The 27,500-nt window shown below is 44.9% G+C and overlaps 1 protein-coding gene across 1 annotated transcript in view; it reads right to left on the reverse strand.

Moving 5' to 3' along the window:
* jade2 (jade family PHD finger 2) overlaps positions 1–27,500 on the reverse strand; it is a 557,810-nt gene that overhangs the window by 346,287 nt on the left and 184,023 nt on the right. Inside the window, exon 4 of the mRNA XM_083635683.1 lies at positions 1,557–1,714. Coding sequence (XP_083491809.1) covers positions 1,557–1,714 — 158 coding nt within the window. The remainder of the gene's footprint in view (positions 1–1,556; positions 1,715–27,500) is intronic.

Genomic DNA, 27,500 nt, shown 5'->3' on the forward strand with positions numbered 1-27,500 from the left:
CACTTTCCTCTTGACTGAATCGCAAATTTTTTTGATACTTACTGTTTGATACTGTGAGAATGCGTGTGTGTGTGTGTGTGTGTGTGTGTGTGTGTGTGTGTGTGTGTGTGTGTGTGTGCGTGCGTGTGGCCTCCCAGTACGACATGTCTGTCTAACGAGCATTACCAGTCAGTCTGAGCATTTTCATTAGTTCCTAGAACGCCTAACAAACCACATGGATATGTGGAGCAGCTGCAGCAATACTAGAGAGCCACAACACCCTATGGGGTGAGAGAGAGCGATAGAGAGAGAGACAGTAGTGCAAAAGTGTATTTGTGTGTAAGAGAGAGAGGAGGGGGGGGAGGGAGAGAGAGAGAGAGACAGGGGAGGGAGAGAGAGAGACAGGGGAGGGAGGGAGAGTAGTGCAAAAGTAGCTGTGTGTAAGAGAGAGAGGAGGGAGAGAGAGAGAGCTGAGCATGCCCAGACTAATCTCTCTCTTTCTCTTTCTCTCTGTGGATATACAGTACTGTATGTGTCGAGTGCACACATCTGCCTACCAGCTTGCCTCTGTGTGTGTGTGTGTGTGTGTGTGTGTGTGTGTGTGTGTGTGTGTGTGTGTGTGTGTGTGTGTGTGTGTGTGTGTGTGTTAAAGTGAAGTGAGTAAGAAAGTAAAATATTGAGAGTCTAGGGACCATGATATCGGCACGTCATCGGTATCGGCCGATAAAGGCTTTAAAATTAAATGTGTGTATATCACAGACCGATGACACTTGAATTATGCCCAAATGCTTGATGCTTGATTAAACAGCATGTTTTACATACTGTAACCTAAGTTGGAGTAGTTTTCTTATTTGACCCTGTATATTTTGAACAGCATTGCATTTATGTCCGCATCTGCCAGTGGGCCAACACAATAAGAGTAAGCATAATGAAGTGTTAATGCTGCATTTGTTTATAACTGGCAAGTCACAATTTGCCAGTTGCTACTAGCAAAAATAAAATAAAATGCCTAACTGGGAGTTCCTACTCGCAAACTTGGGTATGATTTCTCAACCCCCAGTTGTTCCCAGCGCGTCATTCAACGTAATTTCTACATGCCCACGACTGTAAGAATTTAAAACACATTTTTTACATATTTTTTGTTTCTTTTCAACAATAGTACGCTTTTAGACCAATCAGCATACCAATACAAGTTGTTAAACCCATACAACCCATACGCGTGCACACACACACACACACACACACACACACACACACACACACACACACACACACACACACGCGCACACTTACTTCACATTCTTATTATGGGATTGGTTGGGGAACATGGAATTCCCCTGGGGGATTCTCCTCATGGAAATCAGTTAGAGTGGAGGCGATGTCAGACTAGTAGATGGAAATTGAGTGTAACGAGTTGACAATTCAGTCTGATATCAGCATAGTCCCTTCTTGAAACAAATCATATAAAGCTATGGAGTGAGCTCATGAGAGAGTGTGTGCATGTGTGTGTGTGTGTGTGTGTGTGCGCGTGCGTGTGTGAGAGAGTGAGTGAGTGTGTGTGCGCGTGTGTGTCCCACCTGACGACAGGCTCTGGTATGGCCTCCAGGTTGGCGGGGACTTGGACTCCCTTCTCCCACTCCTGCCTCCAGGGGTCAGACAGCACGTAGAAGTCATCTGGCCCGAGCCCAGCCGAGTCCGGCAGCTTCATGGCCGTGATGAAGTCAGTACGAAACACCTGGAGAGAGAGAGACACACACACAGAGAGAGAGAGAAAGAGAGAGAAGGAGGGAGAGGGGGTCGAGATAATGATGAAAATAACTTGAATCAGTTCATTTCTGAGCATAGATTTCTGAGTCTTTGGAGAAAGGGATTCAAATGAGAGGAAGGAAGGGAGGTTGTCAAAAGTATCGATACTAAAAATTTGAAATGGATACAATACTCATTTGCAACAATATCGATACCAGCAGTGCTTTCAAAATCAAACATAGTACTGATTTTTCCCTCCGTATCATTGGAGGGTATTTGTTGCTTCAACCTGCTCAAAGTGTTCTGATAGGCTCATTAATAGAGCAGAGTAATTTGCTGTGTAAGTGCAAAGTCTTTAATTAATTTTATCGCGCCTAGATTATGTAGTGTGTGTCTGTCCGTCCATCAGTCTTTGTTTATTTTTATGCTTCTTGTTGCATCATCACCCCCCCCCCACACACACACACACACACACACACACACACACACACACACACACACACACACACACACACACACAGAGTATGGTGACAACCCTAGAAGGAAGGAAGGAGAGAGAAAGGATGTGTCTAACCAGATTACAACAGTAACGTCTTATCAACCGTATCCATCTGATGGCTGATCTCATTTTAAGCATTGCTTTCCAGTGACATTCAAGGCTTTTCAATGACACACCGTCATTGTGAAGCTTCCAATGAAACTCCCCACCAAACGCTCCAGGATGTTTGTAATGCACTTTACTGTGGCAACCTGAGGGACTTCACGCAGAGATGCTGCTGCTGATACGGCTATCAGATGATGACGGAAAAAGAAAAACGCCTGTCATTTTCCTATTTACTACACAGTGGTTCTCAAAGTGGGGTCCAGGGACCCCCAGGGGTCCTTGAGGGGGTTCCAGGTGGTCCCCAGCAAAAAGAGTAATTTATTATTTATTTTCACTAGAATTCCAACTATCTGTAACAACCACCACATGTGCCTGGCAAAAATGTTTTTTCTGCTTGCAGATGTAAAAAATAAACGCTTTGTTGTATAAAGTATGTAAAAGTAAGTAAAATTTACAGTCAAATAGCGCATTTTAATCTTCTCGGTTAACCGATTAATGATCGATTAATAAGGGTCGGTTGTCGGTCAATTTTCTTTTTTAATTTTCACCATCCCCATTTCAGAGCCTGTATTTATTTGTTTACTTTTACTTGAGTAAACAAATTTAATCAGTACTTCTACTTTTATCAGTCTTTTTTTTCATCATCAGTAACTGTACTTCTACTTAACTCATTCATGGCCAGTTTAGGACTGCCAATATTTAGCACAGGCCAAAGATTTTCATAATTGTTGGTCATCTTTCAAGACCCACAGTAAATTATCTATTAGCACCAAAGTGATTTGCAATACCTCAAAATGAAGATGTACGTCTCTGGGTTCACCAGGAAAAAAAAGTGAGCTTTTAGCATGTTCTGTACTCTACTTATAGCCATTTATATACACCCTGTTTTCACCAAAAAGGTCTCTCTGAGAAGACAAACAGGAGAAAAGGCCATTTTTGTAAAAGACACAATCTCAGGCAGAACTCGCTCTCAATTCTTTTATTTTGAACTGTATTGACATCAGACATGTAAATATTATTCGTTATGACACAAATGACAAAAAAAAAATATATATATATATATATATCAAGGGAAAAGTAGGCTACTCGTGCACAATCCAAGCAGGGAGGTGCTGGTCACAGCAAGCAGGATCAAAATAACATAAAAACAGTCTCTACAGGAACAAGTCCATATGAAGTTGACCGCAACACTCCAGAAGAACAGGGTGACCAAAGTTATATCAAAAGATCATATTTATTTTAGTATAAATAAATATGATCTTTTGATATAACTTTGGTCACCCTGTTCTTCTGGAGTGTTGCGGTCAACTTCATATTGACTTGTTCCTGTAGAGACTGTTTTTATGTTATATATATATATATATATACATGAAGTGCTTTTTTTACATTCAACAATACAGTTTACTCAGTGTGAGTGAGTGTGCAGACAGACACACAGACAGACAGACAGACAGACAGACAGACAGACAGAGACACACAGACACACACACACACACACACACACACACACAGAGAGAGAGTTCTGTCCACAGCTGCTGCTGGATCGCACCTCTTCCCAGGGAACACTACTGATCGCCCCGCAAATTAGCATAGTAGGGGAACACCAAACTGGTCTGAGATAAGCGTCTAGCCTCCTCTGCCTCTGCATCGTTTTCCTCCTCTCGTTCGGGCTGGGACGAATGCTGCGACACAGGAACGGGGTCGGCTTGGCTTTGGGACCAGGCGCTGGAACCGGATCGATCATGTTGGTTTGACTAGCGCGAACAACTCAATCCAGGTTCACCCTGCAGCAGAGGCGACCAGCGCAGCGCGCCGAGGGGTGTTTCAATGGCGTTTCTCCTCTATGCAACAGGCAGCGTTTCTCCGTTTTCTCCTCCTCTTCCATTTCAAAACAACAGCTGCGGTATGTGTTTGATAACGTGTTGTCGGCTTGTCTTTGAGGCTAGGGACCTGATAACATGTCACAGGCTGGGGAAGTCTTTGAACTACGCGCTGTACTAATAAAAACAAAAACACGTCAAACACGTCTTTGGCGTGGATGGCTATTCCTGATAACACGTTAAAGACGTCTTTGGCGGTGAATGAGTTAAGTAAAGAATGTGTGCCTCCTCTGGTCGGTCGGGGCGCCATTTCGGGGCAGAAGGGAACTGGTGGGAATAGCATGATCCTCCCACGTGCTACGTCCTGCCGGTGATGCTCCCCGCTGTCAGGTGAAAAGAAGTGGCTGGCAAGCTGGAAGCATGTGTGTATCTACGGCTCTCCCCAGATGGGCAGAGGGGGTGGGGAGCGACCAGGGCAGCAGGGGGAATTGGCCAAGTACAATTAGGGATAAAATAAGGAAATTCTTCAAAAGAAAATAAAAAAATAAAAACAAAATAAGTAAATGATCTGTGTAATTTTCCATCTCTCCAGCTGCCTCACAAGGTTAAGCTACATAATCATGGCTACTATCTTTCAAGATTCAAGATTTTTATTGTCACTCCGTGGTACAAGTATCACGTGTGAAATTCTTGTGCTGTGGACTCCGTTTACAACATAGTACAAATATAACAGGGCATATGAGTGCAAAAACAACAAGAGACACAACAAGCAATAAGGCAGTAGAGTGATAAGACAAGTCAGAGACAGTGGCATATTCACTGCACATAGGTGCACATGTCATGTGCATACTTTAGACGTGCTTAAACATTTTAAATTCGCCGTATTTGACATACAGGTGCAAATAGCATATACCTAATTAAACATACAATTAAACATTAGACATACATAATGGTAGCAGCTACAGTACGGTACAGTACAGCTACTACACTATTTGTGTATGTTAAGGAGTCTCGTGGCCTGCGGGAAGAAACTGTACCTTTTTTTTTTTTTGGCAGGCCAGGCCAGGCCAGGCCACCGGGCATTTGCCCGACGTGCCCGATTATGCAGTCCGCCACTGCTGGCAACTCACATCCTGTTACGTGCTGGGCCGCGCGTCTCACTCTCCGTATTGCCCTGCGGTCCATGTTGGTACAGTTCCCGTACCAGGTGGTGAAGCAGCCAGTCAGCAGGCTTTCAATGGTGCCTCTGTAGAAGTCCCTAAGGATTTCTGGCCTTAGCCCAAATTTCTTCAGGCGCCTGAGTCCGTGTAGTCGCTGTTGGGCCTTTTTGACAACAGTGGCGGTGTGACCGGCCCAAGTCAGGTCCTGGTGGATGTTGACTCCCAGGTACTTGAAGCTGTCCACCCTTTCCACCACTGTGCCGTTGATGGTGATTGGGGGGTGTGCGCCCCCCCCCTCCTGTAGTCTACAATGATCTCCTTGGTCTTGGAGACGTTCAGGGAGAGGTGGTTGTCCTGGCACCATTGTTCCAGGGCCCCCAACTCCTCTCTGTAGGCCGTCTCGTCGCCCCCCGAGATCAGCCCCACGACTGCTGTGTCGTCTGCAAACTTCACGATGGTGTTCGAAGTTTGAGTCGCCACGCAGTCGTGGGTGTAGAGGTCGTACCAGAAGGGGCTGGAGACGCACCCCTGGGGCGCTCCTATGCTGATGGTCAGTGGGGAGGAGGTGAGGTTGCCCACCCTCACCACCTGGCGGCGATCTGTCAGGAAATCCAGGATCCAGTCGCACATTGCTGTGTTTAGTCCCAGATCCTTGAGCTTGCGTACCAGCCTGGAGGGTACTATGGTGTTGAATGCTGAGCTGTAGTCCACGAACAGCATTCTTACATAGGTGTCCTTCCCCTCCAGGTGGGACAGGGCGGTGTGGAGCACGTGTGCTACTGCATCCGCTGTGCTCCTGTTGGGGCGGTATGCAAATTGTAGCGGGTCGTGGTCCGGGGGGAGTGTGGGGCGGATCTGTGATATGACCAGCTTTTCGAAGCACTTGCTGGCTATTGGCGTGAGGGCTATTGGGCGCCAGTCATTGAGGCTGGTCACTTTCTGCTGCTTGGGAATGGGGATGATTGTCGCTGCTTTGAAGCAGGAGGGAACTCGTCGGAGGGAGAGAGACTGGTTGAAAATGTCTGTGAATACGCCTGCCAGCTGGTGGGCGCAGGCCTTGAGGACCCGCCCGGGGATGCCGTCCGGGCCGGCCGCCTTGCGTGGGTTGATACGCAGGAACGACCGTCACACCTCATCCTCAGTGAACGTGAGAGGGCGGTCTGGATCTGTGGGGGGTGGGGGGGGGCTGGTGGTTAGGTGGGAATGGGAGGGGGTGGGGGTGCTGAGGGGTGGTGGGGGGGAGAGGTGGCGGGGAGGTGGTCGGGGGGAGGAGGGCAGTGGGGGGAGGAGAGGAGGAGGGGTGGTGGGGGGACGGAGAGGAGGAGGGGTGATGGGGGGGAGAGGTGGCAGGGGGGGGAGGAGAGGAGGGGGGGAGGTGGGGGTGAGGAGAGGGGGGGGGGTGATGGGGGGGGGAGAGGAGGAGGGGTGATGGGGGGGAGAGGTGGCTGAGGGGGGGAGGAGAGGAGGGTGGTGGGGAGGAGAGGGGTAGGAGAGGAGGGGAGGCGCTCTGGCAGAGGGGTCAAACCTAGCGTAGAACGCGTTGAGTTCGTCCGGTAGGGAGGGTGATGTGTGGGGGGATTGCTGTTTCTCCCCCTTGAAGTCAGTGGCAGCATGGAGTCCTCTCCATAGATGCCTGGGGTTATTAGAGTCCAGTTTGGACTCTAACATATTGCCATATTCTCTCCGTGCTCTTTTTAAAGTGGTTCGGAGGGCATACTGTATCTTGTCTGCTTGTATTAGTCTGGTGTTCCAGATGCTTTACTAATCTAATGCTTTACTAGCTAATGTCTTACAAACTAATATTGTCTTCATAGTAATTTTGACAGACATGTAACTGCAAGACCAAGCTCTTGTCTTCAATCACTGCTGTGAAGGTAAGAAATAATGCTAACATGTCGACTTTAATTGTTGTTGTCATGCAACCATTAGTGTAAATCATTGATGTTAACCAGGAAACCGTTAGTCGCCAGTAGCTACATCTGTGTATACATGCAAATACAGCTGAACTGAAGGACACTTCCTTTTCTCGTATCATTGAAAGGTCAGCAGCCAATCATGAGTGCTCAGATAGCTGTGTATGTGTGTGTGTGTGTGTGTGTGTGTGTGTGTGTGTGTGTGTAGTAGGGTGGGTGGATTCTGGATGGATTAGATTATGAACAAGGTGTGTGTGTGTGGGGTAATGTTTTTAGAACCTGTGCGTGTGTATGCGGGCGGGCGGGCGGGCACGCACGCACGCACAGTCTGTCTCTATGCCCTCACAGGGACCTGAAGCAATGATATTATCAGTCATATATTCAAGGACATCAGCCAAGAACACACACACGCATAGATACACAAAGAAACACCCACACAGAAAAACAAGCAACACACACAAACATGCACAGAGCAGTGCCAAATCAAGCCTATGACTTCACTCTACATTTGATCATGACTTTATAAGCCTCCTTATCCCTGCTTTATTAGCTCTTCTTCTCCATCGTCCTCCCTCGCTCCCTCCTTCCCCCATCTCTCCATTAACCTCTCCTCTTCCCTCTGTCCTCCCCGCAATATTTTTGTTCGGATGATGGCGAAGGCTGCAGGCACGTTCTCTGCCTCTGATTGGACTGATGGCGACAACATAACCCGCCCTCTCTGCCTCTGATTGGCCTAGCATTCATCCAATCACACCGAACCGAGGCTGTCATCGTTAAAGATGCGGAAGACGGGCAAAAATAAGTTGTTTATTTAACATCAAACATGTAGTGCAGTTTTAGCACATTGTTGCACATAATTTAACACTGGCGTTAAATAAACAACTTCTTTTCGCCGCATCTTGACACACTGAATGAAACGATGACAGCGTCACGTCACGTCACGTCAACAGCGGGGGCGGAAAAAATATTATGTAAGTCTCCATTTAAGTCGTAGCTTATTGGCAACATCACTTAGGCTATAAGTCACACAATATTAGGCTATTTAAGGAATTTATTTATCTGGGGGACAGCCCTCCCCCTCACCCCCAGTCTCTTCCTACCTAAGGGACAGCCCTCCCCCCTCCCCCCACCTAAGGGACAGCCCTCCCCCCCCCCCCCCCCCCCCCCCCACCCCCGAGTCTCTTCCTACCTAAGGGACAGCCATCCCCCCCTCACCCCTCCAGCCCGTCTCTTGCTACCTACGAGACAGCCCTCCCCCCTCCACCCCCAGTCTCTTGCTACCTAAGGGACAGCCATCCCCCCCTCACCCCTCCAGCCCGTCTCTCTTTTTTTGTAAAGCACCTTGAATTGCCTTTGTGTATGAAAGGTGCTATATAAATAAAATTTGACTTGACTTTGACTCTTGCTACCTACGAGACAGCCCTCCCCCCTCCACCCCAGTCTCTTGCTACCTAAGGGACAGCCATCCCCCCCTCACCCCGTCTCTTGCTACCTAAGAGACAGCCATCTCCCCTCCACCCCCAGTCTCTTGCTACCTAAGGTACAGCCATCCCCCCCTCACCCCGTCTCTTGCTACCTAGAGCCCTTTTCCCACATGCGTACCGGAAAATTACCTGTAAGTCAATATCGGACATTTCCCTTCACACTTCGGCTCGCGCATGTGGGGCCTGTATGTGGGGGGGGGGGGGCAGAGCGAGTGGGGGAGTGACGTGTCGGCAAAACTCTGAATGGTGAAATAAGTTTGCTTGTTTATCCGTTCACCTGCATCGCGTTGAAGCACTTTTTACAGACTGGCTTCATTTGATGTGTCCGGGCTTGCCTTCGCTGTCGGCAACGTAAGCAAAATACTTCCACTTTCGCTTCATGCATTTGCCCTGTCGGGCTGTGACTGAAGGAGGAGGACGGACTGTGGCCAGAGAGCGAGCAGAGAGGAGAGGGGAAAATCAGCACAGCACACCCACACATGAAGCTGACATAGGCTACTGCTCTTATTATCACAAGATCATTTCGCCAGTTTGCTTTAATGTGCGCGAATGATTAGATTATGCCCGCTGAAACATTAAGCAACGTGTGTACACCTCGCCCATGAGAGTGTCGCGGAAAATGACTGCACCCGTTTCTCACTAGTATCCGCTAAAGCGCATACCGCTCTTCTGACAGGCTGGAAAGTGGTGAAATCTCCGCGACGACGGGGTCGCGCTTATACCGGCACGGCGCCTTTCTCACATGCAGGCATTAGACCACGTACCGGTCATTTTGCGGTACAAAGCGCATGTGGGAAAAGGGCTTAAGAGACAGCCATCTCCCCTCCACCCCCAGTCGCTTGCTACCTATGAGACAGCCATCTCCCCTCCACCCCCAGTCGCTTGCTACCTATGAGACAGCCATCTCCCCTCCACCCCCAGTCTCTTGCTACCTAAGGTACAGCCATCGCCCCCTCACCCCGTCTCTTGCTACCTAAGAGACAGCCATCTCCCCTCCACCCCCAGTCTCTTGCTACCTATGAGACAGCCATCTCCCCTCCACCCCCAGTCTCTTGCTACCTAAGGCTACGTTCACACAGCCATCCTTAGTGCTTGAATCTAATCTTTTCCCACCTAAGTGACTCAGGTCAGTCTTTTTTATGACTGTGTGAACAGTACAAGTCACATTGAAAGTTACTTTTTTAAAGACGACCTGGGCTACTTTCAAATGTGGAAAAACATCAGATTCGAATCTGATGTTTTGGAATGTGACTCCGGTGTGAACAGACATCTGGCCCATATCTGACTTAATGCTTCAATGTGACTTTTACGTCATTCCAGAGCGACATTCATCACTATTCTGCGCTGGCGGGAGGAGGGAGGACCAGATTGTGATTACAAACATGGAGGACAGCTGCGAGGGAGGTAATCAGTGGAGGGACAGTGAGGTTTTAGACCTCATAAGTATTAGCAAGAAGTAGCAGCTATTTCTCCACAGAAAGCCATTATTAAAAAAAAATCTAAAGGCTCTCTTTCTCCTCTTCCTCGCTATCATCTGCACCTGTATTCCCTGTCTTCCACTGCACAATAACTTGTAAATTGAACCGTAAACAACAGATGAAACAACATCGTCAGCTACCGCCATGTTTACTGCTGTCTTCTTCCGGGTTTATGTAGAACAGCAGTGTGCTGCGTGTGACGTTATTGTTGTGCTGCACATGCGGGTCACTTCAGGTCCGCGACCTGTTCACACTGGAGTCTGATATGGGCCACTTTTAAAAAGTCTGTGTGAACAGCCACACAAAAAATCAGATGTGAGCAACAAGTCAGATTCAAGCACTAAGGTTTGCTGTGTGAACGTAGCCTAAGAGACAGCCATCTCCCCTCCACCCCCAGTCTCTTGCTACCTATGAGACAGCCATCTCCCCTCCACCCCCAGTCTCTTGCTACCTAAGGGACAGCCATCCGCCTCCCCCAGTCTCTTGCTACCTAAGGGACAGCCCCCCCCTCCCCCAGTCTCTTGCTACCTAAGGGACAGCCCCCCCCCCTCCCCCAGTCTCTTGCTACCTAAGGGACAGCCATCCCCCCTTCACCCCCAGTCTCTTCCTACCTAAGGGACAGCCCTCCCCCCTCCCCCAGTCTCTTGCTACCTAAGGGACAGCCCCCCCCCTCCCCCAGTCTCTTGCTACCTAAGGGACAGCCATCCCCCCTCCACCCCCAGTCTCTTGCTACCTAAGGGACAGCCCCCCCCCCTCCCCCAGTCTCTTGCTACCTAAGGGACAGCCGTCCCCCCTCCCCCAGTCTCTTGCTACCTAAGGGACAGCCCTCCCCCTCCCCCAGTCTCTTGCTACCTAAGGGACAGGAGGTAGTCCAGATGCCTGTTCGAATACCTCTACTGAGCGTACTTATACTTAAATTGAAGAGGTAGTGTGGTCAAACTGTACAGTATATTAATTTTGTGTAGGCGAGACTTTCCCGGAAGTATACTATATCCGCAATAATTTCTGAGTACAGAACGGGGGGTTACTTTGTTATACTCATCTCCCCATAATGCATTGTGACTCCTCTGAGACTGACTGACCAGCAGTAAAGACAGAAACACCACCATTACCCCAAGTATGTTTATTTTTATTTTTGCATGCTATTTTATCACTAAATTCACTTATGTCACCATTTGGGCCAGGTAACCAGGGGTGCATATAAATAATTTGGCAGCTTTACGAAGATCTCAGGGGGGCTCCACACACAGGCTCGCCAGCAGCTATCGCTTGCGGGTAAAGAGGCTCTCACCCGGGTAACTTGGTAGATGGACCCGTCCCAGTCTGCTCAGTGGTACTCACATACTCGTGTTGTTTTCCGTCGCCCCAAAGTCATGATAATGTGGTCAAATAAGGGGGGGAAGAGCTGGGGAATTTGAATTTTCGATCCCCCCATTGTTATTTTTTGCTTTATCGTCACTCACGATTCAGTAGGTCACAGGTCGGCTTGGTTTCAGCCTTAAAACTCCTTACATAACAATTTTTCAAAATGTCTATGGAGAAAATGAATGGGGAACTTCGGGGCAGGAAATGTCACGAAAAGTCACGTGACTGTTGAGCTCTATTGCTGATGAGTTTAGTTGTTAACCTGGGATCATTGCAAATAACATCAGTCAAAATGCTGCTAGATTTGAGAGTGAGACTCAATACAATGATTTACTATTTTAACGTTAACTCATTCTCTGCCAGGGTCATTTCGGTCTGTGTGCTCCCAGTGCCAGGATTTTGAGCATATTTCCTGATCTTCCAGGACCCACAGAATATTCTGTGCTAGGAATAAAATTACACAACATATCTCACAATAAAGCAGAGACTCTCTTCTTACCCCCTTGTAAAAAACTGAAACTCGACCATGTTTCCTTGTTTAGTTACAAGCAGTGGAAGTTAGTTTGTTTTCACTAAAAATGCCCTCCTTTGTAACAGAAATAGGAGAAAAATAGGTTTTTAGTGAAGGACACCGTTTCAAGCAGAACTCTCTTTTGAGCCTTTTATTTTTTGCCTCAGTGACACATCAGACACATTATACAGTATTTGTTTTCCCAAATAAATAAATAAAAAATAAAAAATAAGAGAATGTATTTGAGGGAGCTGTGTTGGTCTTAGCTTGATAAAAGCATAAACAAATGGAACGAACCCTTATGTGGTCACACTCACACACTCTCTCTCTCTCTCACACTCTCACACACACACACACACACACACGCACACACACACACACACACACAGGAATAACGAGTGCTGTAACGTTACCTGCTGTCACGTTACCTCTCATAACTAACGTTAGCACAGAAGATCACACAATAGCTACGTTAGTGCTGTAAACTTTGAAATGTTTATGTGACACATGTTTCGCCTTGGTTGCTGGGGACGGGTGTGTGACGCGGTTTGACGCGTTTGACGTATCCATGTGATTCCCCCTGCCTTGAGTGTGACAGAGCTCTCCCTTGAGAGGGAGAGCTGGCAAGAGGAAACGTGAAGCGAGTCATGCCGGCGGCATCAGTTGTAAACAATGCGTGACAATTATACTCGAATGTTGTGTGTGTGATCATTTAATCTCAAACGCGATACAAAAAATAGGCTACTTTTTACCATCGTCATCGCTCTCTCCAAGTGGCACCCATTTCTCCTCCTCCGATTCATCTGTGTCACAGAACGCTGTGAAGGGGAGCCTTCGTCGCCATGGCGCTCCGTCGTGGAGCAATAACAAAAACGCTGGCGTCTTCCTCGCCATCGTCGCCAGCCGAGAACTCTGGATCGGACTCTGTTTCGACCACAGGCTCCACCCATAAATACTAAACTAGCGGGTTCCTTTTATCAGTTTGACTTGAAACAATGTCACAGGCTGGGAAAGTGTCTGATGTAATGTAAACAGCCAAAACATGAAAGTACGTCCGAGTACGTCTTTGGCACAGAACGCCATTGTTAAAAGTACGTCCGGGTACGTCTTTGGCAGAGAATGAGTTAACGGCTGGTGAATTTGAACATTTATCTGTCAGTGCACTGGTAGATTTTCATGCTTGAACAGAGAATATGATTTGCTTGCATCATAATTGCTTGTGTCATAATAAACAGAGATTGCCTCCAAAGATTTTGTTGTTGGATATAATGTACTAAATCATGTGACGTTACATCTGAATCATCTATTGTATGCAGAAGAGCTCATTCTCCGTTGTCTGGCACAGTTGGATAAAATGATGAGATGTTGATGTAACAATTAATATAAAGATGTTGATGTCGAGTAAACGCGAAACAGAGATGACTCAGTCTGACCAACCGTGGACCAGATGACATTAAGGTAGACAGAAGAGGAAAATACCCTGCCAGCAGCCTTCAAATCTCTGAAAGCTTTATTTTAGTATTTATTAAAATGTGGTGATACTGTATCTGTAACAATTCGGCATACATTACATACACCATGCAGCATGTATTTCGAGATTTAAAACTTTAAAGGCACTAAATGTGATATTCAGCACTACTAGATGCCCACAAAAGACTATTATATATCTAGCGAGACATGCGAGACATTGTGTTGAAAGCCACGCCCCCTCTCTGTCTTTTTTATATCAGCCTGCTGCTTCGTCAGGCCGAAGGCTCTTGCTTCGTGGATTTGGCCCAGAGTGGCCCAGCGAGGCTTGACAGCATAGACTGGATCAAGCCGTGACTGTGACTGAGGAAATAAAGCGGCCATGGCTGTGGAAATAAGGTTAGTCTCTGTTTGTATCGCGGTTTGGGACTGTGTATTTCCTGGTCTGTGTTTAGGATGTGCGATGGCGGCTGTGTGGCTCGCTATGCATGTCTCGATGGCAGACGAGTGTCTGGGGTTGCATAGTGTAGATGGCAGACGCTATATCAGAGCAATGCAAGTGTTTAGGGTGGCATGGGAAGCCGTGGCTATGTGTTTCATATAATGTTTGTGTTTACATTTTGATGTTACAGCTCCAGCGTGACATCTAGTGGGGAAGTAAGCAGTGAAAAGTTGAGCTTTTATTGTGTTTAAGTGCTGCTTGGTGGATTATCTACAGTACAGTATATGCCGATTCAAAATTTACCAGAAGACCCCACCAATTCATGCAAGATCTTAAGCTATGTTCTATCAATAAAGTATGTTTGCTAATAATCAATGATGAAACATTAAATTACCAGATTTTTAACTGAGCTTGGCGGAATAACTTCTCCATGCAAGAAAGGGGTGTGTATCGGTGTTAAATGCACCTCTATGCAAAGCAATGCAAACAACAGCTTTCAAATATCAAAGAAAAAAAAAACATTTATTGAAATATGGTCATCTGTAACGTCACGTTACATAATAGACCCCCAAGCGGGAGTGATGTTATGTTGTCCAGCCGACGTGCTCTGAAATCGGCTTGGAGTGGTCGGCTAGCTGCGGGTCCCTCGTGCTCGGAAATCACGGATCCAAATAGGCTTTATTTTGATCAAAACTGACCTCATTACGGGAATCTACAGTGGTACGTTTGTCTACTAACATTATTGAAAGTTCACAAAATGCCATATTAACATTTAAAGAGCTCAAACTAAACGGCTTTGCGGGCGGCCATGTTTGCTGCGCTCTAGCTTCGAGCTGGTACAAGATGCATTCTGGGATACATGGCTGTATACTGTCGTGTAAACAGCCCACATACATAATTTCATATTAGTAGTAGCCTTGAGGGTCACTGGGGGTAATAGCATGATCCTCCCATGTGCTATGTCCTGCCGGTGAAGCTCTCTGCTGTCAGGTGAAAATAAGTGGTCTACGGCTCTCCCCAGATCATCAGAGGGGGCGGCGCAATGACTAGGACAGCAGGGGGAATTGGCCAAGTACAATTGTGGAGAAAAATGTGAGTAGAGATGATTGGAAGAGAACGCTGTGTGGGAAGAGAGATGGGCATGGAAGGCAGAGGGCAGAAAGAGAGACAGAGAGAAAGAGAGGGGAAGGAGGAGAGCAGAGAAGACAAACTACCAAGTATGAGAGGAATGAGAGAGCAAGTGAGCAGGAGAGAAAGAGAGTGATATTCATTTAACTGGAGAGAGGGATGACAGACAAGGACAGAAGAGGATAAGACTAGGGTGTGTGTGTGTGTGTGTGTGTGTGTGTGTGTGTGTGTGACAGATTAGTACAGTATATGAAAAGGCCATATGTAAAAAGCAGCCAGTGCATATAAATAATGCAATGGACTGTCTAAAGTGAGTGTGTTCATGTTTGTGTGTTTACAACTGTATGTGTGTGTATTCATAGAATTCCCATGATGTCACAAGCACTTTCCTACCAATATGGTGCTACAATACACACAGCTCATTGGCTGTTGCTGTCATTTGATTGTAATCACCTGCTAATAGATTACAATCACTTGTTATTTTCCTACCAAGATGGCCGTGTGGTGATGTACCAGAATACTACCAATAGAACAACTGTGTATGTGTGAGTATGTACTACTGTGTGAATGCATGTACTGTGTGTGTGTGTGTGTGTGTGTGTGTGTGTGTGTGTGTGTGTTTCAGACAGTGAGCCAAGGCCATGATGAATCTTCCCGTCCCGTTCAGCAATACGAGGGGAGGACAGACAGAGACTGAGGGCGATCCACTCCTCCTCCATCTCCTCTCCTCTCCCCCCACCCTTCCTCTCTCTCCTGCTTTAAGGCAGATCTATGGTGACAGCGGTAAGTCCAGTGTTTGGCGGTGCGGGGGTTCTGTGCGGCGAGTGCAGAGCTCCACAGGGGGTCTGGGAGGGTCCGCACCCAGCTCCGTGCCCGCGCTCCTCTCAATGTAGTGCGGTTGCAGTGCACTGTCTATATTTACACCCCTGAGGAGAGGATGGAAGAGGAGAGTACAGTGCAGGCCCAGCGCCACGGGGGGCTAGTCAGGGCTTTGCCCCCTGTTGTATTTTCTGAGCCCTCCCCCGCCCCGTTGAACTCCTTTTCTACTCCTCGCAGCGCGACATACTGATATCATATGAAACTAGAATAGCTAAAGCATCCATTGGTACCAACTATGTCATGCTAGCTTGTCTGGAAGTGGGTGTAATAATGAAAAACTGCCATGGCCATTTTCAAATTGCCCCATCACAAGTTTTAACTGCCCCTCACTCAGTTGATCCTGGAGCCGGGCCTGGGAGAGTGTCTCAGTATATCAGTTTTATTACTGTGTGTTTGTACAGGACCCACTGCAGCTAATTAATGTCTAGGAAACACTATTACAAGCTCCCACAGCTTTATGTTCTCCTGCCCTGTCTGTCTCTCTCCCTCTCTCCATATTTCCCTTCTCTTTCCCCTCTCACTCTCTTTTTGTGACACACTTGGGAGTCGCCCAACCTTGGTGATAGATGGCAGACAGATGGAGAAGGAGCAATATCAAAAGAAGACATACAAACAGATGGACAGACAGGCAAGCAGGCAGACAGACAGAGTTGCTGTTTCCATCCAACTGTCAGGCAAAATGTATGCAAACTTGAGAAAATGTTAATGTTATAATAATCAAAGTTAGGTGCATTTCTGTTGGTTGGGTTGAAGCAAATAAATCAGTTTATAGGTTGTTTGTATGTTTTTATGGCAAAAAAAGAGTAACACATTTTTTCTGATAAAAAATAATATTGGATTTTGACATTTCCATTTCAGCGTTCAGAATTTGATCAATCGTGATTTGCAAAATAAATTTAAAAGTAAAAGGAGACAGACAGATAGACAGACAGAGAGACAGGTAGACAGAGAGACAAACAGGTAGAACATTCCCCCTGACTCGCTAACATTAAAGGAACACTCAGTAGTATATCAGAAAACTGTAAACAGTTTTGCAGACATTCATTTTATTTAGTTTGACAGTTATTGAGAGTTGATTTGAGTTACAGTAAGTTGTGGACCAGTGATGTCATTCATACACAAATTACATCACTGTTACTGATCGAAAGCTGCACACTCGCACATACACATGTCGTGGGTCAGTAGGCTGTGTAGAGTTATGAGCTGTACTGTATGCATGCAGATCATTGACTGTGTATATTATCTGGACGATATGAGCGTGACGTCACTCATTGGGTTTTGATACCAGAAAATCAGGCTTGAATCTCCAGCTTCCTGGTAATGTTTGAATAGATAAATGGATTTTTGTACTGCGGAAGCAGGGGGAGAGGGGTCGGGGGAGTAGTGATGTTGACGGTGGATCTGACCACATCACCGTCCACCTGGCTTGTGTTCTTTTTCTTGTGTTCTGTACATCCATGGTGTGAGCCTCCAGCCTGTTAGCTGCTGATACTGTATGCCTCCACAAAGTAAATCAGAATTCAAAATGTGCATTATTTTTGACAAACTGGCCTCACAACGAGAGCAATACAGTTGCATGTCTACTAGGGTTGTGCGATATACCCGAAATTCCCATCGTGATTGTTTCACAGTCAAACATCGTGATTGACGATGGCATCGTCATTTATGCCATCCGCCGCTGCAACGCACGTTAAAAGCAGGACAGCTGAGCTCTTCATGAGACCGACAGGCAGGCTACTACTGCACAGAGCCAGGCGACTCAAGCAGTAGCAGCAGCGGCAGCTACTGCTGTAACAGCTAGCAGTAGCTGCCGCTGCTGCTGCTGTATTTCTCTCTCAACTCTCTCCAGTCTCCTCAACTCTCTCTTATTAGGTTCAAAAGCCCACGCGAATCTAACGTTATATCCGCCAGTAATTCTGTCAGTTTTCTGCCAGCTAGTTAAATTCAACACACACACACACACACACACACACACACACACACACACACACACACGTTGGTCAGGATCTGTAACGTTAACGTTATTTGTTTTGCGCCATTCAATATTGCTGGTAGTGCTGTATCGTATGTAATGGAGCGACTTCAACTTTCACTTTGGAAACAGGCGAGTTAAATTCACAGTTGAAGACTTGTACTCACTTTGGGTTGAAAACAGGAAAGAACGTGAAGTTTCTTCTTTGTCTAAAAAGTTTTCACAACAAAACAACTGACTTCTCACGTGCGGGGGACAGGCCCGGCTCCAGACCCAAATTACAGGAAGAAGAAAAAAACATTCATATATTATCAACATTCCAACACCAAAATGTGGTGCTGCTGTACCAGCCACATAAGGTGTTTATGTTATGTGCTTATACGAGGTGTTGCGCATGGTACAGTATACCACGCAAGTGGTCTATGAGAGAACAGCTGGGCAAGTTACTTGTCGCTTTTAACCTTGTCAAAGTAAGCCAGGAACGGGTTCCATGATAGTTGAAAATTTCTTCAGTGAGTTGGTCCTCAGGAACCTAGCTGAGTCTCTCTCCATACATCTAACTGAGACCATGTCCATCAGCCAGAGCTGAAAGGAAGGTGAAGATGGGAATAGCTAATTTGAAATTACTAGCTCACTCACTCAGCATTGCAATCTGGGTTTGCTAAACCCTGACGTCATCTGCTATTAATTTATGTTTACTTTTGCTACTAGGACATCCAAGCAAGTTCTGAGAGGGAGCAATGCCATTGGAGCATTGGACAAACACATTTGCATATTTCTCCCAGCATGCTTTGTTCCTTACAAACTTTTGACAGGAAAGTAACCAAATTAAATAAGTGGTGGATGGAAATAATCATTAGCTTATTCTTAGTTAAACATGCAGTTTTGGAACATTCAATAAAGACAAATAAAAAATAGCCTATGACTTGACACCCTAAGTCAGGGGTGGCCAAACTTTTTTGGTTGTGGGCCGCATACAGAAAAATATAAGGAGTCGCGGGCCAAACAATATTAAGCGTGACAGTTTTCACAGCAAACTAAATTGGACCAGAAAACCCTTGTGCCACCAAACATTTAATTTCTACCTAAATAAATTGATGTGCTCACCTATATTACAATGGGTATTTCTGTATGTTTTCAAATTTTCTTTTCCTATGCCAACAGGTTAAGACAGATAATAAACAAGCGCACCCAGTGCAAAGAAGCACTAGAGCGGAGGAGGGGGAGGGGAGGCTTCTCTGAGTCTGAACTGGGTGTGCTCGTTTAATGCCGCTGGCGCGTCCCCCACGCGTCACGGTAAGTGGACTTGGTATTTTGTATTATTAAAACGGCAAAAATTTAATTCGAACAGATAATTAATTACGATGATCCGATGTAGAAGGCTCAGAGGTCGATGGGGTGTCGGCCCATCACGATGGTCGATGCCATCGTCCATCGTGCCAACCCCAATGTCTACTAACATTATTAAAACATCATAAAGATAATGTTGTTTCTAAAAGTTTGCTAAATTACTACGCACTAATCTACTAGCGAGCTAATCTGGCGAGCTTCTTCTTCTGCAGCTTTCCGGCAGACTAGATGCCTTCCGGCACATTGCTGCCTTACCTGTCAGAAGTAATACTGTTCTTATTTATCCGATGTATACAGTATTGGCTATTTCACTCGAAACGGGTCCATAATTTAGAAAACGGAGGACATGAGAGCATGAAAAAGACTTGATTTTTTTTTTCAGACCATAAACTCATTTGCAAAGTGTTTATTTAAGAGATAGACCGAGAGAGAAGTCGGGACAATTTTCCATTCGAATGCATGTACCGATTTTGATTGTGCAGTAGACACGTCGCCCACATGTTGCCCCCCAATGGCCATTCGAAAGAATGCAATTTCCACATTAGCCTCAAAAAGAGGGAGGCTGAATTGCAGACTGAATCACACCCAGAAACCCTGGCATACACCGATCTATCAGGACTCCCAGTCGATAGATGATGTCTGTTACCAACACAGGCCCTATTGATTAGTAATGACTGAGATCATTGATGCAGGCAACTACAATTGACGTTGGACGTTTATATACACTTAAGTTAAGTAATAATAATAATAAATAATAATAATAATAATAATAATAATAATGATAATGATAATGATAATAATGATAATAATAATAAGCTACTACACAGATTTCATGTTAGGACAGCTCTGCATGTGCATGATTAAAATATTTTCAACAATTGTTTACAGATTATTTCACTTATAATGTATGTGCAATGTCATGTAGGCTACTCTAAATAAATAATAATTGCATCCTTAGGCTTATAGCAACATTATGCTATGACATAAATGACAATAAACAATGAAGATGACTTCTGCAGGCTGACTTAAAGGATCCATTGTGTCTGCCTGTTTATTTCAATCATCAATTCAACCAATTTCATATTTCTATAGCACCAAATCATAGCAAGAGTTATCTCAAAAGGATCCAGAGAAGGGGAAAAAAGGACAGATCAAGACAGAGTGACATTATTTGTATGGATAAGAGACGATTCCTGGCCTTCATGGCAATGGTCATAAACTGTGCTACTAGCATGACTGGAAAGACGGAGAGGACGGAAATGGTGGTTGATGCTGCTAAGAGGTTCCTGGATATGGTGGACGTAACTGGAGCAGAGATAGATAAAATACTGTGGGACGCATTTGCACAGACTCAGGCAACTGCAGCTGAGTAATAGTATGGACAATGATTTTGAATTGGAGCACTTTGGGTGGACACTTATTTTTTCAATGTAAATTATTATTAATTATTATTATTAATTATTAATGTATGCACCTTAATAGTTGGTTTGCAATCTGCCAATAAACGCAAAGAAGAAGAAGAGGAAGAGTTATCTCAAGGTGCTTGAGATTTCAATTCATTTTCAATGTAGCTGTCCGGGCAGAGTTGATAACACGTCCATGTCGGACAGGTCAGTTTAATTTAGAGGCGTTAAAAAAACTCAAAAACACCCCAATGGAGAGAAATCTATCAGTTATCTGCCCGATGCGCAGTGGTAGCGCTGTACCCCTCACAGTCACAGCAAGAAGGTCCTCTGTTCGATTCCCGCCTGGGACGCTGCGGGCAGTGAGGGTGTGTTCCCCTTCCCATGTCCTCAGCACTGCCCAGGTGGGATCATCACAAAGGGCCTTTCTGTGTGGAGTTTGAATGTTCTCCCCGTGCTCCCCTGGGGTTTTCTCCAGATAATAAGCCCCCGCTAAAAACGAAAGAGAAAAATCTGCCAGTTTTCTGACGGTTCAGTGTGGCTGGCTGCAGCATTCAAATGTTGATTTAAAATTTTAATCTCAATGTTATGAATGAAGCTTCGAAGCTGCTGAAGCAGTTTGTCTCCCTCCTACAGTATCTCTGACCATCTGCAGAGGGGTGATAGATTGTTGAAAGCTGACATTTCCAAACCCGGAAACACACACTGACACACACCCACACCCACCCACCCACACAACTTCAGATATACACACACACCGACACGTACAAATAAACACTGCACGTTAATACACACACTGAGACGCAAACACACACTCAGATATACTTCATGGGACACAGACACACACACACACGAGAAGAGACTTAGACACTCACACACGCTTATAGACACAGTCTATATACATATCGACACAAGGACAGAGATACAGTTATGCACACACACACACACACGCAGTGCCAGTGACGTGTTTTAAGTGGCTTTAAAGGCCAGCTGACATCACACACTGAACTGACATTTGACTCAGCGGTTATCTTGGAAAATAATCAGCCTTGTTCACGCATGACTGTGAAACACATGGGAGCCATGAGAGAGGATGTCTGCCCTTCCCTTATCACCTCGCTGTTATCATCATTATTATTACAATGTGAGAGGCAGTTCTTTACTGTGATGGGAATGACCCTAATGTGACAGTTATCAGCACCCCATAAGGTGTAAAGTACCCATAAGGGCGGCGGGGCGAGTGTGACTGAAGATGTTATGTGTTTAGTCCTCCAAACACGTTTTACAGCAAATAGAACCAATTCATTGCTAATATCGGCTAATGGCGACAACAAGGAACACCAGAGGTCTAGCGCGAGTGACATTCTGTCATTGAAAAGCTCTTTTTGAGCTGTGTTGATTGAAACAACACATTTGTTGTAACCATACAGTACAGTACCTAAAATCAAAGTAAAGGGAAAAGTCCAAAAGACTGGGGCAAATGTATTGAAAACAAACATTTTGAAAGCTTTTTTTAATCAAATATCAGTGTTTCCCATACATAAAGGAATTTGTGGCGGGCCGCCACAATAATATTTGGACCGCCACAATAAGATGTTGACCAAATTTTTTTTTTTTTTTTTTTTTTTTTTTTTTAACAGTGCACCTGAACGCAACATGCAAGATATCCGCTGAATACGTGTCCAATAAATGTTCATGTCATTCTGGCCAATACTTCTGTTATAGCATTTCAGTCTGGAATATGGAATATCTTTCAATAATCTATGATTTAGCTGCTAAATTGTCAAATACCGCCATCTGCTCGCTACCCAGGCACTTATGTATGTACTTAACCCAACTAACTTAACCTAACTAACTATCCGGTGTGCACAACACTGTCAGCCTAAACTCCGGCTGACACCCCAAAAACCTACAATCCGCTACAGAAAAATGTATATTGTTTGTTTATTAACTGGCCCCTCGCCTTCTATCATTTCACGAAAGTGGCAAAGCAAGTTGCGTATCCCTGACCTATAGGGAGAAATTTAGTTTGTCATTCAAACCCACAGCACAGTAATGATGACATGTTCTTCATAGATCTAGGCCCCTATCGTTGCATCGGCGCAGTTTCTAGGCCGAGCGGCAGGCGCAGATCAAAGCAGTGGGCGTGGAAAGGCGCACTTGATATCGTCGTGCTGGCGCTAGATGCAGCCCAAAGCATTACAACCACGCCTTTTAGGCGTAAAATTATGCACCGTCATGCTCATTGGATAAGTGCAATAAACGAATCGCACGCTTGCCTTTTTAGCTCCAATTCCAGTGATCCCGCAAAACCAGACGAAAGCCAAACGCTCTGCCCCCCCCCCCCTCCCTTCATCCAGCCTGTCTGTCTGCATTATAGGCTATTATTCCATATTATTATGCTTCTCAAACCAATCTAACTGCAGTTTCAATACTGCAAGCATGTAAATACGCTACACTATAGCAAGATCAAAGTGAAAATAATGTACTAAACGCATCAGCTAGAAAAATATAGCCTATTAGATTGGTGAAAGTTTGTCCAGAAAGATATCGTTTTCTCTCCCCTGCTGCAGGTAGAATGATGCACATAAATATACCCTACATTATGTAAAGTCATTGCATAAATGTGTTTTTATTGTAAAACTAAATGTGGAGTAGGGCGAAGTTATTGGAGCGCACATCACAGTATAGCAGATGACAGTAGAAGCTTCCGAAGCGCGTTCCGCTGTCACTTACCTAAATCACGTTAAATCCACACAGGGTATATATAGGCTCAAGAGGACATATATGTTTCACATAGGGTGGTGTTTCATTTCATGTTTTATTTGGTCCAATATTGATGTTCGACAATTGCAGGTTGTCTTACCATTACACATTATTTTAGATCTACCTTTTATATCTATTTCGGCTCTATTTAGTAGCGAAATGGAGGACCCAATTGCATGCTGGGAGTGGACATTCACAGGCAGTAAACTTACAACTGCTATTTCCTATGGGAAGCTGGGTGCTGCTATGTGTTGTGTCTGTTTGAGCGAGGGAGTCAGAGAGAGAGAGAGAAGGGTGACTCAGAGGCAGAAGAGCACTGGTGCACTGAATAGGCCTGGTTTCAGAGAGAGACAGAGAAGGGTGACAGGGGAGAGGCACAAGTGCACTGGCGCAGTGAATAGGCCTGGTTTTCAAAGGCGCAAAGCGCTAAATTTAAGGCAGGTGCCAAGATATCAGTACGCCGAGATTTAAGGCCGACACGCCCACTTTGGCCCATTCTGGGACTGCGCCACGCCCATTCGGCCTAAAGCGCATTTGGCAGCGTAAAGCCATATTGATATCGTCCCAAAACAGGCGCAAGGCACGTTTTTTTGCGGTTAAGGCCCGTTTTAGTGCCGAAGGCCTGTGGGAGAATAGGGCCCCTAGCCTTTTAATTTTGCTCTTAAGCTTTCTCAAAGTACACCAAATTCATGCATTTTACTTTAAAATGTTTAAAAAAATCTCGCGGGGGGGCATGCCCCCGCACCCCCTAAGGGGGTCTGCGGTCCCCCACCACAAATTCTCAAAATCCTGTGGGAAACACTGAATATCATTTTTATTCATCTTAATTCATGTAAAAGTATGAATGGTTCCTACTGTACGTTAGGTTGTGAATAAAACACATGCGGTCATTTGTTTTGTTCATGCTCTGCTACAAAATTAGAAAAAGCACATCTAGGCCTCTTTCACTCAGAACCCTCAAATTAAAGCTTTGCATAAAAACAGTCTACAAAATGTGTATTTAAAGCAGATTAGCCAAGCCGAAGCTCCTCAAGCAGCTCTGTCTGGGGACTTGGAAGGGAAAGGCCTAATCAATAAAGGCAAAGTATAATCAATAATTATGCTGCATTCACATTGTAGCAGTAATAGACAGCAAACTGCATGTTCATTGTTTTCAATAGGAGAACGATGGGAACCTCAGCCAGGGCCACCTGCTGCGTCTGCAGGAACGAGCTTATAGTGTTGTCAGACAATTGTCCGGGTCATGTGATTGTTTCGTATTGCCTATTTGTGATTATATAGGTGAGGCCACCTGGTTAGTCTGTATTTTAGCCCCGATGAAGACCTGATGGTCGAAACATGTTGGCATTTTGAATCGATGAGACACTAAAACAAAAGGCTTTTTAATCTAGTTCCTTCCTCTGCGTGATTTCTCAATCGGAGTGCATGGATTGTCTTTCAGTTTCTCCTTTCTTTAGCGTTTAGAGGATTTGAACAGCTCTTATCAAGGATGTACTTCCAGGTCATTTCACTCAGTTAGGAAGCTTCCAAAGCAAAAAGGCCTATTCGAACGGAGCCTCGAAATAAAGGAGGAAAGGAAAGGAAAGGAAAGGAAAGGAAAAGGAGAGGAGAGGAGGAGACACACACTTCCAGAATCAGAATCAGCTTTATTGGCCAAGGAAATTGGCTCCGGCTCGCTTAACTCTCAATGTACTCTGACACAAAAGAAAAGAAAAGAAAAAGTAGGCTCAGGCTAAAACCAACAAGAATCACAAGGATAATTATAGCTGCTGCGCAGCAATGGGTCGTGGCTGGGCAAGTCTCAAGGCTTTGAGCTATGACATCACAATTGCTCGAGTGACATCAGTGATGGCATCACAATTGCTTGAGTGACTGATGACATCACAAATACAACCTAATTGCCCTAGGTAATTAAGGCAATTAGGCTATACACGGGGGCAGAATTCAATGTTTTGAGGCACTGTGGGCTCAATTTTTGACCAATCGAAAATCTGTTTGATACTTTTGTGTAGGACAAGATGCAGATGCTGAAGTTTGGTGTCATTTGATGGAAAAATGTGGGAGGAGTAGGGTTTAATTCGTTTTACAGTTTTTGCAGTTTTGCGGTCTTTAGACTTCATAATTAGCCATAGGTTGCATTGTACAAAAGTTTCTCCTCATTTGGGCCCACATTTCTGTGAAAGTTGCAAAGCCGTAGCACGTATGCCTGATTTTTTATGAATTTTCAAAGTTTGAAACTTTAGACGGTCGCTGTAGTGCCACCGTTAGGACTATTGGCCCCAAATTTGCGTCAAAGACGTTTGGCATGGGACTGGACCTTTGTGCAAAGTTTGGTTAGTTTTCATGCATGGGAAGTCAAACTTCCCGGGAGAAGAAGAATACAGGCAAATACAATAAGTGGCCCTGCCGCTTCGCTGGCCCGACCACTAATTAAACAAGGATAATTAAACATTAGCATTAACTAGTCTATGAGTAAGTGTATAAAAGAGCATCTACATTGTAAGTGTGTGTATGAAGGGAATATTATGTACAGTATATATATATATATATATATACATACATACATACATATATATATATATATATATATATATATATATATATATATAAGTGATATAAGTGGAGGTTTTTTCAGTGAGGCATAGGAGGATGGTCCTCTATTTTCTAGAAGAGATGGGGGATTTTATATAATAATATATATATTTTTTAATAAAATATCAATCAAATGTGTTTTTTCTTAATAAAAATCATGCTATTCTTAAAATGCTTCAACAACAGTGACCCCTGTAGGGCACTGATGGAGCGGCATGCAGACAGAGTCTGTGCCAGTCTGTCATGCCCTGGTCATGCACTCGGGGGGTAGAGGAGAAAAAAATCCTCCCCTACTGTAGGCCTAGGGCGTTTGATTCCCATGGTAATTTATCTCATGCTAAATATTATTGGTTGAAAACACATGCATTTCACAAGGAACAGTAAAATGATGTGTTTTTCAACCAATAATATTTAGCTGGAGCATAACCCGCCCTCAGCAATCAATACCAAACAATTCATTTATTCAACCTAATTGGTTGTTGATTGGATAGATTGCTAAGATTGACATTGTATTGTCCACTGATGAATGAGTCTCTCAACGCTGAATCAAGTTCACTAGCCTACTAGGAAGTGAAATCCACTTTGCTGTGATGACCTGACAGGAATGATTTACACGACACTGACGAGAGTAGCAGCATATTATATTTCCCCCTTATTTTTATTTACTTTTTATCAAGCAGTAAGTTAGTTCACAAGCCAGACAGTCGTTGCATTGGATTACGAGCCAAAACGAGTCTCGAGTTGCGGGCCGCGGTACGGCGGGATACTGGGATATTTGCAACGTCAGAAAACTGGGATATTTGCAACGTCTCGGCTGCATGCGGTTACACTACAGACGGTATGGATATGCAAGTAAGTCAATTAATTTCAAGTTATCCGGGCCTTCTATTAAATTCGGCGTGGAAATGGTTCACCGAGCAGCGCTATTTTTTTTTAATTTATGTTTCATGCTGTCATTTTTCCTAATAAAAACCGCAACCTTAAATTCCCACATTTTTAAACTGAATTTGGCCCGTAAATCCATGGCTGAGAACGAGTTCATTTTTAAAGCGTGAGTGGTGATTTTGATACCATATGAAAGTAGAAGAAATAAGGAATCGATTGGGACCAAGCATGTCAACCTAGCATTTCGGGAAGGGGGGTAAATAACGCTCCAAAGTTGATGAATTGGAATGTAACTAAACAAGTATGTAGGGGAAGAAATCTCTGATTCCTAGATGCACGAAAGTGTAATTTAACGCTATTTGACAACAGTTTCGGCCGTATAGCCTTTGTCAAGTCTCATACAAACACAGTGCAAGACAGCCATTATAAAGACAGGTGGGCTGATTGAATGGACAACACCTGTCCTGTGAAAGCACACCTGAGTGTGATTACAATGACATCATAGGATCAGTCATGCAGTAATAGGCTACATTTAGACAGTAGATTAATCAAAACA

Source organism: Poromitra crassiceps (genome assembly GCF_964638095.1).
Source record: "Poromitra crassiceps genome assembly, chromosome: 1".
NCBI lineage: Eukaryota > Metazoa > Chordata > Actinopteri > Beryciformes > Melamphaidae > Poromitra > Poromitra crassiceps.